This window comes from Cynocephalus volans, chromosome 4 (assembly GCF_027409185.1).
Source record: "Cynocephalus volans isolate mCynVol1 chromosome 4, mCynVol1.pri, whole genome shotgun sequence".
Lineage (NCBI taxonomy): Eukaryota > Metazoa > Chordata > Mammalia > Dermoptera > Cynocephalidae > Cynocephalus > Cynocephalus volans.
Window position 1 is genome coordinate 100,559,173 of NC_084463.1, and position 12,440 is coordinate 100,571,612.

The following is a 12,440-nucleotide window of genomic DNA, read 5'->3' on the forward strand; positions in this document are numbered from 1 at the left end:
CTGACGTTGCTGCCTTCACAGTCAACTGAGGAGCTGCTGCATGTGCCCAGACGCAGGAGCTGCTTTAATTCATGCCTTCCCAAGTATTCGTTCTCTCAGAAAATGAGTATTGCTGGGCCCTGTTGTGGGCCCTTAGGACATATTTGAATCAGACCTTACCTTGAGAAGTTCCATTATGAGGTAGGAGATAGTCAAGTAAACAAGTAATGACAGTTTATTGTTCCAAGTGCTGTGGTGAGAGATGGACAAGACGCAAGGCAGCAAGAGGAAGGAGCTGCTATAATTCTGTTAAGAGGCAGTCCAGTAAGAGAGACCTGAGGGCTGGACCTTAAAGATAAATAGACACTGTGTAGGCAGAGACAAGGGAACATTCTAGTCAGGGCAAGCTGTGTGCAGAGGCCTAGCCACATAAAAAATCCTGGCCTGTTCACTGTGGCTAGAGCCCAGGGGTAAGTGGGCTGGTGAGAGGGGAAACAGAGCCTGGATCTTAAAGGGCCTTTTATGCCTGGCTGAGGTGCTTGGACTCTGTCCAACAGATAAAGTCCAGCAGATAAATTTCAATTTCAGCATCTATAAAATGAAGTTAATAATAGCAATTTTGGGGTTGTGAAAATTAAATTAATGATGTAAACTACCTAGCACAGTGCCTGGTGGGTGCATAAATGTGTTCAGTAAATGTTAATGTTCAGCAAGAGTGTAATATGGTCAGATTTATATATTAGAAAAGCCACCCAGTGCCTTGTAGGGGGTGTATTAGATCAGGTGAGACCAGAAGAAAGGAGACCAGTTAGGAAACTTTCAATAATAATGAGAGATGAGGAAAGTATGCCTAAAGCATAGGCTGCTTTATGATGAAGAGGAGCAGAACAGATCTGAGAGGACTAGATAGAGGGGCAGGGGATGAGAAAGAGGGGAATATAAAGTGTGACTTAGAGATTTCTGTCTGAAGTTGGTAGGTGATGTCATTTGCTGAGACAGGTTTGGGGACAGATGCAGATTTTCTCTTGGAACATGTGCCTGTATGACATCCAGGAAGAGATGCAAGCCTGGAGCTCAGGCATGAGTTCAGCTAGAAAGGTAGGCATCTCTGGAAATCGATGAGGGCAGCAGAAAGGGAGAACCACACACACAGAGACGGAGCCCTGAGGATTTCTATCATGTAAAGGGCAGGCCCACCCACAAAGGAGATAAGAGGAGCTGGTTAGAAGTGGGAGAAGCAGTGGGGAGAGGTGGTACCGGAACAGAGGCCGTAGGGGGTTTCAGGAAGTAGTGGTTAGCACTGTGATGCTGAGGACAGGTCCAGTAGAATGTGGACTGGGGGGCTGAGCCCGTGGCGCACTCGGTAGCGCGCTGCGCTAGCAGCGCGGCGACGCTCCCGCCGCCGCGGGTTCGGATCCTATATACGGATGACCGGTGCACTCCCTGGCTGAGCGCCGGTCACGGGGAAAAAAAAAAAAAAAGAATGTGGACTGGTATGTATTCACTGGCTTCAGCATTAAGGAGGACCTTGCGTGGGTGGAAATAGAACCAAACTTCAGTGGGTAAGAGAAGCACTGGTGAGGATGGCCAGAACAGGCAACTTTTCCCCATAGACTGAGGAGACAAGAATAGCTGACATGTACTGAGTGCTCACTATGTCAGGCACCATTCTAAGCATTTGTATAAAGTAATTCAGTCCTCAAAACAATAGGTACTGTTGTTATATCTTTTAAAGATGAAGAAATTGAGGCACAAAAAGTGAACTTTCCTGAAGTTACCCAACTAGTAAGTGACAGAGCTGGGTGGTAACTAGAAGGGGATACAAGGTCAGGTATTTTTTTGTTTTTCCTAGATGGAAAACTTGAGCATTTTCATAAACTAAGGAGAAGGAACTTAAAAGCTGGAGAGAGAAGATGTCTGTTGGAGCAGGACCCTAAAGCAGACAGTAGGAGATAGGCTTAAAAGGAGAGCCTCTGTGCTTTATACCCAGTCCTGACACCTTACAGCAGAGCTGGTCTTTCCCCACAGCACTGGCTGACTGTCTGGCAGAGGCCCCAGCAGTTAAAGCATGATAGCAAATAGGTCCCTGGGCCTTTGGAGAAGGCTTGGGGCATAAGATTCTTTCCCTTTACAATCTCCACTCCACCCACTTCTCTCTGTAGAAAAATCAGGGACTTGAACCAAAGTTGGAAATGGAGGCATTTCATTCACTCAGTGGGTATTTATTGAGCACTTTCTGTGTCCCAGGTACTGTTCTAGGTAACAGGATATGGCTATGAAAAAAAGATCATCTTTGCCATCTTAGTGTTCAAAGTCTAGCATGGAAGATCAGTGATAAAACAGAAAACCTGGTAAACAAGTTTGAATCAAAACCATACTTAGCTAATTAAATAAAAACAAAAAATTGTAATATCAAAATAGTCCTCTACCCCTATCCCCAAAGTTCAACCAAACTGAATTAGTGCTTTGATTCAACAAATATTTGTGGAACACCATGTTCTTAACACAGCACTGGGTACCTGAAGAGGATATGGAGGAGAAGTGCAAGACATGGTCCCTGCCTTCTAGGGCTCACATCCAGATTGGGTGGGCCAGCTGTGCCCATGGACAACCACTTATGCAGAGCCCTCATTTCTGGATGTGAGCAAGGGACATCCTTAAGTGCCAGGCACCTCCATGCAGCCTAAGGTACTGCCCCTGGAGCCATGTCCCACCCCCACCCTGTGTGACTGACTTCTGATAGGTCAGTTTTTAACCAGCAGGCCCTCAGCAAGCATCATTCAACACTTGTTACCTGCCAGCCTCATGTGAGTTCCTAGGGAAGCAGAGAAGGAAGGGAAGGAAACTGCACTATCTCTGCCATTGAGAAACTTAGGGAGTATTGAAGGAGACAAATTGAGAAATGTATCAGACTAAATAGTTAAGCATTCTCTTGTTTTGCAGTCTGTGCTCTAGGATATGAGGAAGGAGGGATTACCGTAGGCTAAGATTAAAAGAAGGCTTCCTGGAGGAGGCAGGATTCGAACTGATGCATAAAGAGACTATAATTTATTACAGGTGGTCAGGGCCTTCCAGTCAAAGGGAACCACCTGAGCAGAGGATTCATAGGCAGGAATAAGGTGGACAAAAAACATGAATGGGGGTGTTTGGGGTCAGTGGAGATGGTGGTCTGGCAAGAGGGTAGACTTCTAAGTATTTTTGTCCCTTAACTACCATTATAGCCCAGAGCCCATTGTGGTGCCCAACTTTTTTTTGCCTCCACAGAAGTTGGAGGCCTCCCTGCGGATGCTCTCACTCTCTGCAGCTTTGCCATCACAAGCCACAACAAATCAGGTAAGAAAGCAGCCACCTAACCTCCCTCTCTCCTGTAGAGTTATCATCTCTCCCATAAAGGTGTATACAGTATGCAGAGCTGCCCCAGGCCATCATTCTGAAAAAGCTGCAGCAATGATCACTCCTCAAGCTTGTACTGAGCATGTTCTGTGGGCCCAACAGAGGGCAAAGAGTTCAGGAAAAGTAAGGAAGGGCAAGTGTGTAAGAGCAGGGCACTGTCAGCAAGGACTGACATGTGGAAGAAAAAAAAAAATGCAGAAGCATAAAAGAAGAGTCAGGTAAGAAATGCGTACTGAGAGCTGTGGGAATTCCAGCTAAGCAAAGGTAGGTATGGGTAGAGGACACTTCATACAGGAGATGTAACTTCAGAGGACCATGACAGATGATCAAAGAGAAGAACATCAGGGGTATACTTGTTTGCCACTTACAGAACACCTCCTAACTATTCATCGTGCAGCTGAGTTCTGCCTTGGCACAGCACCTGACCTTTGTTGCAGGTGGCAAGAAAATAAATAATAACTACTTTTCTAATTATTTAACATATATTTATTGAGTACCTGCTCTGTATCAGGCATTATGCTTGGTTCTGAGCATATAGTAGAAAATGAAATTCCCTGTCTTCATTGAGCATAAATAGTAAAAAAATAAAATTTTTACAGATTGTGATGAGTACTAGGTGCTACAATAAAGAATAGGGTCTCACGCCCTGGGCTCCAGAGCCAGGGCAGTGGAGGACCAAGGGCTTCAGCCACAACCCCCTGACATCTGCATCCAGCCCAGCAATGACCAAGCTGCCTCTGGAATCCCCTTGGTCTCCCCTGCCAGAATGAGGGGGGTGCCAGGGGCCTCGACCAAGCTGCCCCTCCTTCTTCCTCCTCCCACTCTATTTCCTTTCCCCTTCCCCTCTCCCATTTCTCCTTCCACCCGAACTGCTTCACAACATCTTAGAATGTAAAAAAATAATATTAATAATTTAATTAATTTTTTAAAAATAGAATAGGTTCTCTGTGAGGAGGCCATGTTAAGCTGAAAGATCACATCATGGTAGTACTTACCATGTACCGTTCCAAGCACTTTATATTAATTCATTTAATGCAGCTTTTAAAGAGAAAAACTCGGCCTGTAGCATGAAGGAGGACAGAGAAGACTGGTGCTAAAGCAGTTAGGATTACAGATTTGGTGGTGGAGTTTCACATTTGATAGAAGCTTCTGTTTTCTCAGTAATGTTTCGGGTAGCTCAAAGTGATGTAGGGAGGGGAGGTCAGGAGCCCCATTCTGTCCCCCCATTTGAGGGTTCCATCTCTTCTGCATTTCCACTTGAATATCTAATATACATCTCAAATTCAATATATCCAACACCAAACTCCAGATTTTATTCCCTTCCTCCTTCAGTCTTCCCCATCTCAGTTAACAGGTACCCTATCCTTCTAGTTTAGTTGTTCAGGCTGAAACTCATGGACTCTTCAGTGCCTCTTTTTCCAGTCAACTACGGAATTCTGGCAACTCTGCCTTCAAAATATATCCAAATCTAACTGCTACTTACCACTCCCACCATTACCACCCTGGTCCTTCGTCATCTCTGGCCTAGATTATTGTAGGAGCTTCCTAACTTGCCTCTCTACTTCTGCCTTTGCCCCTTGCAACCCATTCCCCATACAGCATCCTGTTAACCTTTTCAGATGTTAAATAAATCATCAACTAAATTGTGTGACTTCTCTGCCTAGAACCTTCCAGCAGCTTCCCATCAGTGAATAGGAGAGCCAGAGCTGGGCCTGAGGACAGGCAGGCCAGAGAGTAGGAAGGTAATTTTGTCCTCAAACTTGAAATTTACATCTTTCAGCAAATATGCAAAGCCCTAGTCCTGAGCTAGGTGCAGGAGAAGACAGAAGGAGCTATGGCCTCTTCCCTCAGGGAGATCACAGTTCCCCAGGGGAGCAAGCTTTCTATGTAAGTTTTACCAACTGTCAGTCATGCGTAAAGAGCTAGACCTGGTGCTATGGACCCTGCCATCAAGGAGCTCATGGTTCCTTAAGAGGCACTGGCCTCCAGACCACTTATTAGCTTTCTTAAATGACATTTGCCTGTATTAAGACTTAGGTAAAACAAAGCAAAGGGAATGAGTATAGGGAAAGGAAGACAGAGCCATACGAGGTGGCTTGAGTAGAATTCAACACAGATGAAGGAAAGATTTTGCAGGCTGTGGATTTGAAAAGAAACCTCAGAGAATCCACAGGATTTGGTAACTGGGAGGTATAAACTGTGCTGGAGAGGTAGTCAGAGATGGGAAGAGACGGGCCTGGACTGAAGCAGTTAGGACAGGATAGGAATCAGAAGCAAAGAGCAAGAAGCAGCCTGTTATCTGAGCCTTGGCCTCTCTGCCCTGCCTACATGGTAGTTCCTTACCATGAGATGAGCACTGCCTTGTTCTGTGCCTTCTTGCATTAAGCCCAGACTCTGCCCACATCATGAAAGAGCCCCTGGATTAACCACAGGCCTGGGGCCAGGTGCTGTTATTCATGAGGAGTGAGTGTAGGAGGCAGGAAGTGGGATACAGGCCAGGCGTATGTGTACCCTAGAAGCCTTGAGTTCTCCACCCCCTCCCACTCAACCAGACTGCAGCACATCAGACATCACTTGGGATCGAGAGGCTCCAGACCAGCTGCGGAGCTGAGAGTCAGCAAACCTGTTTTTTTGCCCTAGCTCTCTGGTCTATGGGGAGGCAACACAGACTTAATTTGTAGCTGTACATCCCTCTTATCTCCTATCAGGCAGTTTATGTAGTGGTTAGGAGCATCACCCCTGAATCCAGACAGCCTAAGTTCCAAGCTCAGCTTTGCCACTTAATTTACTGGCTGTGTAACCTGGAGCAAGTTACCTAACTTCTCTGTGCTTCAGTTCCTTTATCTGAAAAAATGGACATAATAATAACTGCCTCCTACAATTGGTTATGGATTAATGAGTAGGACATGTAAGGTACTTAAAGCATTTCCTGGCATATAACATAGTAAGTACCGTATGAGTGTTAGCTATTGTTATTTTTGTTATTGTTATTATCAAGACATCTTCCTTCTTATGTTACATTTTGGTGTGTATACTGATAGGAAAGAAATGCTAAGGGACAGGGACATGATCAGAAGCTAAGAGCCAGGAGCTGAGTGCTGGGAAGTTAGGCCCTGCAGGGCAGCCCCAGAAGTATGGAGAGCAGTTCTCAGGGCTATAGCCATTGACTTTGTGTTCGGTTCAGACTCTGAGTTAGAAGCCTCCATCCAAAGGGGATAGAGCCCTAGCCTCAGAAGTCAGTAGCCTATCTATGAGTGTTAATGCTTTGGGGCTGCTGTTTTTCTCCCTGGAACCTAAACAGTTTTTCTATCCTTTGGTTTCCCTTCCATAAACCCAGAGGCATCTGAAAGAGGCACAGTCCTGGTACAGAAACTCAGCCCTCCACAAAGTCACCAGAGCAGATCAGGAGGGTCTGAGGGAATTTCCTGAGCCCGGAGTCCTCTCTTCTCAGCCTGTGGTCCAGACCAGATGGCTGAGCTTCCCCTCGGGTTGCCTCATTTCTTCAAGGCACCCAGTCCCCAGCCCCCTGCAGAGCCTAAGGGAAAACCTAAAGGTCAAAGAGTTTCTGATAAAGGCCACACAAAGCTTTTGGAAGGAGGTAAGCAACCTGGAGAAGGGTGTATAGAAGTCAAGGGAAACAGCCAGAATTGGCTTGGTGCCCACCCTGGCCCAGAATGCAAGTTGGCAGGCACCTGGCAGGAAAAGGCCCACAGGCCTGCTGGGCAGGTGTTAGATTCATGTTGTCTGAGCTGCTCTGAGGCCAGAGTCTGGGAGGAGCCAGGAGTTCTAACAAGAGCATAACTTTAACTGCCCCTCTCAGGAATTTGGACTTTTGAGCCCTCTCCCTGGCAGGGCATGGGTTCAAAAGATTGAGGAGTCTTGCTGTAGTTGGGCCCCTTCTTCGTGTAGACCGAGGCCGGGGGCGAGGGAGTGACTCTAGGTCGTGCAGAATGGGCCTGTCAGAGAAGGCTTCTCGGAAGGACAGCGTGGTGATGACGCAAGGAGGGAGCATTTAGGTAGTGAGAACTGCAAGACCAGAGCTGTAATGTAGGAATGGGGGGTGAACTCAGCAGGAGACCAGCAATGCTGCAGTGGGCTGGGTGGGACAGATTTAGGATTTGCCTCTCAGGGCTGGGCTTTGATCTAAGTGTCTTGTCCCACTTCCTCCCTGATCCTACCTGGCTGCTGACTTTGCTGCTATCTTTAGCACCAGGGAAGTCCTAGTCCTGGCCTTAAAAGAAGACTCTGGGAGCCATCCCAGGGGAAGGCAGCCAGCCAAGGGGGTGAAAGTTGAGCAAGGCAGGCACCTATACTGAGCGCTCACTCAGTCTCTGAGGCAACAATCCATTGACAAACACATCTAGCCAGCTAGAACCAGGTGGCTGTTTACTTTCAGTTTTCAGCCCTTTGGCAAGTTTTGCTTTCCTGAGTCAATGTTTATGTCACCTAAGGGAGCTGCTCTGGAAAAGAACAAAACTTCAGCTGTAATCCCAGGCCAGAGGCTTACTGGGTGGGGGTGAGGGAGGGGTGGGCAATGGAATGGGGAGAACTTGGCCAAGTCTGGCCCAGCAATGCCTTGGGGGTATGCTGTACCCCAGTTCTACACAGGACCTTTTCGGCCTAACTCCCTGCCTGGAGTGTAGGGTCTGAGAACAGCAAAGCTTCATCTTGTTCTGCTGTCTACAGCTGGTGTCAGCTCTGGTTCCAGCTTAGCCCCTGTGTCTTGCAAGATATTACCTGCCCAGAGCCTTTGTCATATATGAATTTTATTCAAACTTCACCATAGACCTGGATAAGAAGACCAAACAGAAGTTCTTAGCTCCACTTGGCGGTGAAGACACTGAAACCCAGAAAAAAAGTATCTTGGTCTTCAGTGAGTGGGACAGTTGGGCTAACCTTCCACTCCACCCCACTGCCTCCCCTCTGAGAAAGTCCAGGGATACCTTGAAGTCAGGGTAAGTGGGGGCACCTGCATCTACCACCCACTGGGAGCATATGGCCTATTCAGAGGGATTCATCAGGGATGGAGTGGAGGGAACCCAGAATACAGTTGCTGGCAGGAGATCACACTTCAGACCAAAGAAGAGGGCCGGACTCTCCTGAGAGAGCTTTTGGAGAAACAACTCCATCACAGGGACTTGGCCAAAGAGGAACCAAGGGCTGGTTTCAGTCCATGGTTTATAGAGTACCTCTTCCGGCCTCATCTGCTCATCCTGATCCCCATTTTCAGATGAGGAAACCAAGGCTCAGAGAGAAAGTGGCTTGCCCAAAGCCACTTGGCTAAGAAGTGGTAAAGCCAGGACTAGAACCAGCACCCCAACCAGGGTTAGCCCTTTGATCTAGGGATCCCTGGGAAGCCCCACATCTTCCTTCCACCACTATTCCTTCCATGTGCTCTATTTTCCTTCCTTACTCTCCATGTGCTGTGTTTTCTCTCTGTCAGAGTTCCACCTTTGGCAATGAAGGTTCTCTTAAGACACGTCTGTTGCCAAAGAGGCCTATCATGTTCATATCCTGGGTGTCCAGGTGCCCAGAAAAGAGCAGGACCCCCGATATGGACGTAGGAGGATTTAATGGGGCAGTCTGAGAGTCCCTGGCCTGCTGCTGTGTCTGAGACCCACACCACAGTAACACCAGTTCTTTCCTTCAGCCCAGGACAGTGGTCAAATATCCCCACCCCTGTTCACCAGGAAGGCCCTTACAGATCAGCTCATTGGACGCCAAGAAGAACAAGATCAGATTCCCCTCAGACATTCAGAAACTTCCCTCAGCAGGCATCAGGCCCTCTTTCTAGGCTGGTCTTCCGCTGCTTGCCATCCCTGCAGTTCAGCCCAGCCCATCCCCATTACTTTCCTAGCAAAGAAATTCACTCTTCACCCCTTTGCTCAAGCTGAGCCTCTGCCTGGTGTACCCTCTCTCATCGTGTTATGTTCAAACTCCACCTTCATGTTTTTTCAAGTACCTCTTCTTCAAATTACCCTTCCAGGGCCTTCAGCCCATGTATGACACCCACTGTCTATACTCCAGGGTCCGTACAGCCTCTCCAACTCTGATGATTCTCCTTATGTGTGGGTTTCTCCTGCCTCCCCTGGAAGGCAGATGGCTCCTGCAAAGTGCACACTATGCTGACAATTTTCTGAGTCCTCAGGCCTCCAGCAGGAGTGTGGGAGTATTTCAGAGGAGCAATTAACATATTTAGGGGTGTCCCTGCTTTGGGCAGTTTCACCTCTGTCCAGCCCCTCCATGATTGTGTGTTTTGGGGTAGCAATCCTGATCAAGAAAGAACCTTTACTACTAGTCAAGATGTTTTTTAAGCCCTATTGAAATCAGTAAAAGCCAAATGCTGCTGAGTGTGTTTTCTCTGTCCTTCCACACCCCGGCCCTGTGCAGCCCTGCACACAGAGCCAAGCCCTGTCCTTGTCCTAGTCCCCAGACCTGGACCATGCAGATAAGGCCCCCTAGGTCACTGGGTCCTGGTGTTGGTGCTGGAAGGTTGGCTGAACTAGCCACACTCAGTTCAGCTCCAGGGTAGATATGGGCCCAGCGAGCAGGTGCAGGCTTGTGCTCATGCTGTTCCCTCTGATGGATGACCTCACCCCCACCCACAGCTCTTGAAACCGTGCCCATTTCAGATCCCACCTCTGTGTGAAGCCTCTGCAGACTTTCCCAGCTGTTATTAATTGCTCCTTTCTCAGTGCTCCGAAGCTCTAAGCCTCATCTCTGTTACTGTTGGGTAAGTCAGTGTCTTTCTCCTCTAGCTTGAGTAGTGCTATGATGATGAGAACTGTGTCTGCCTGTTGTTCATAAGAGTCGATCAGGCTGAATAGATCTCAGGCTCCCAAAAGTTTTAATGAATTACCAGCAGAGGTCTGTTTATAGTCATTTCATGAACTGAGGTAGTTGGCCCTTCCATCTATGGAAAGCAGGACCCAGCTAAGCCTCTCCAGAACAGAGAATGCTTCTCTTTCAGCACATGGGGAAACAAAGGCCTGGTTTTAGGATTTGAAATAGAGGACCATGCTCTTAGGCTGTCCTCCCATCTGGCTTATAAAACAAACATCTCCCTAGTCCCCTTTCACTGCAGCAGAGAAAGAAATGGAAAGTAAGGTACAGCTGCTGACCTGAAGATCCATCTGCAGTACAGCCAGGGGATTGGAATGGGGCTTGTGTCCCCTGTAAATCCCAAATAGCTCAGGGAACAGCATCTTAGATCTTGAGAGTAGAGAGGGATATATAGACACTTAAAATGCTGCAGAGACCCTGAGAGGGTTTGACTTAACTAAAGGCCTGGGACATGGTAGGCCAACAACACTGATTTTAAAATGAATTAATGAGATGTTTGCTGCAAGAGGAGTTTCTCCCCACCTGATATAAGCCTCTGGTCCCCATGGCTTGGTCCAACTCATTCACTGGTCTAGTGGCTGTCAAGCTCCTATCTTGGGCTGGCCCAGCTGGGGTCACATGCATCAGATCCAGTCCATGCCCTGCCCTGCAGGAACACACAACCTGGAACGGGAAGACAACAGGCGGAGGCTGGCACACTGGCCTCCTCTGGCCTGAGGCATTATGAGGTACAGGTACCTCCTGTATTTTGAGAAGAACTGCCAACACCAGCAAAGGCTGGGTTTCCTTCTTCCCTTTCAGCCTAGGCATGCTAAGAAGACAGGGAGATGTATCCTGCCCAGCCCTAGCACCACTTTGCTCTTGATTATAAAGAGAGCCTGCCTGCGGACTGACAGCACTGAGAGCTTGCTTAGGCTGTACACACTCCCTTGGCATTTAGAATTCTAGATTGCCAGTGACCCTCAAGGTTGCCCACCCACCCACCCCCCTTTGTCATAGTGGGGAAACTGATGCCTTGGCAGTAGAGCAGGAATGCCAACCCCTATTCCCCTTATCTCATTCTGGTTGCTATTCTAATTCTTTGGATAGATCTCTCTGTCTCTTAGAGCTTAACTCTGAGCTCTGAATGTCAAGAACTGACTTTTGTTCATTTCTCTCTCCTTCTCATAGTAGCCATTAAAAAAGTTAAAGAAATGAAGGAACAAAGGGATTACTGAATGTCACTGATCCTAGGAGAAACTAGCTGGTCCTCAGTTTCCCATTAGCAGAATTGCAGGGGGCAGGGAGGTAGTCCCAATCTCTAGGGTCTCCACCAAGCTGATTCTCAGTCCTGGGGAGTGGTACAGTGTGCTCTCAGTGCTCTGTCAGCTTGTGAAGGTCTCAGCTCATGGGATTTGGGGACAGGGAAGAGATATCTATCCATAGGGCAGGCTGCATGCTGCAAAGTCAGCCAGGTTTGCCTTCAGGGACTACTACTATCTCCTTTCAGCACTGCCTCTTCCACCTACCAGGCCTCCACTTCTTCCCTGGGGCCTTCCTCTCCAACACCTGCCTGGGTGACTTTCCTGTATAACTTTGAGCTCCTTCAGCACAGGAACCTGGCTCAGAGTAAGCAAAAAATAAAAAGGTTGAATAAGCAAATGAGTGTGAGAGTCCAGAGAACCATGATGCCATAACCCAAAGGCAGGCACTTCAAAGGTGGAATTAATGATGCCCTGTCAGCCCAAGACAGATGTTTAGTAGTAGGGCAGTGGGTATTTGCTTCATGGCAACCTGGCAGCTCCAGGGACTGCAAAGGGCATTCAAAGAGTATATTATTCAATATCTTCTCCCCAGGAGTTGGATATATTCCCGTGATCACATATGAGCCAGTCATACCTCAGAGCACAAAAGACTTGTCTAGATTCATTCAGCAAGAGAAGGGATGAGGCTTCAAACCTGTCCTGGACGTGACAGTCCCCTCCTCCAGAGGCACAGAAAGAGCCTGAGCTAGGGTTCACATCTCAGCTCTGCTACTCAGAGCTCTGGGACCTTGAGTTTATTCCATCTGAACTGGTTTCCTCATCCATGACATGGAGATGAGGAAATGATGTACTCACTTTATGGGGTTGAGGAGATGGTTAAACAAGATAAGGTATATAAAGTGCTTTGTAAACCAGTCACCCCTATGTAAATATTAGCCAAAGAACTAAAAGATGAGAGGATCCAAAGTCATCTCTTGGCAG

At 47.7% G+C, this 12,440-nt stretch overlaps 1 protein-coding gene across 6 annotated transcripts in view; it reads left to right on the plus strand.

Moving 5' to 3' along the window:
* C2CD3 (C2 domain containing 3 centriole elongation regulator) overlaps nt 1–12,440 on the plus strand; it is a 126,708-nt gene that overhangs the window by 113,447 nt on the left and 821 nt on the right. For all 6 annotated transcript variants that reach the window (XM_063093787.1, XM_063093793.1, XM_063093789.1 and 3 more), the window contains one exon: nt 3,201–3,312. In XM_063093787.1, coding sequence (XP_062949857.1) covers nt 3,201–3,312 — 112 coding nt within the window. The remainder of the gene's footprint in view (nt 1–3,200; nt 3,313–12,440) is intronic.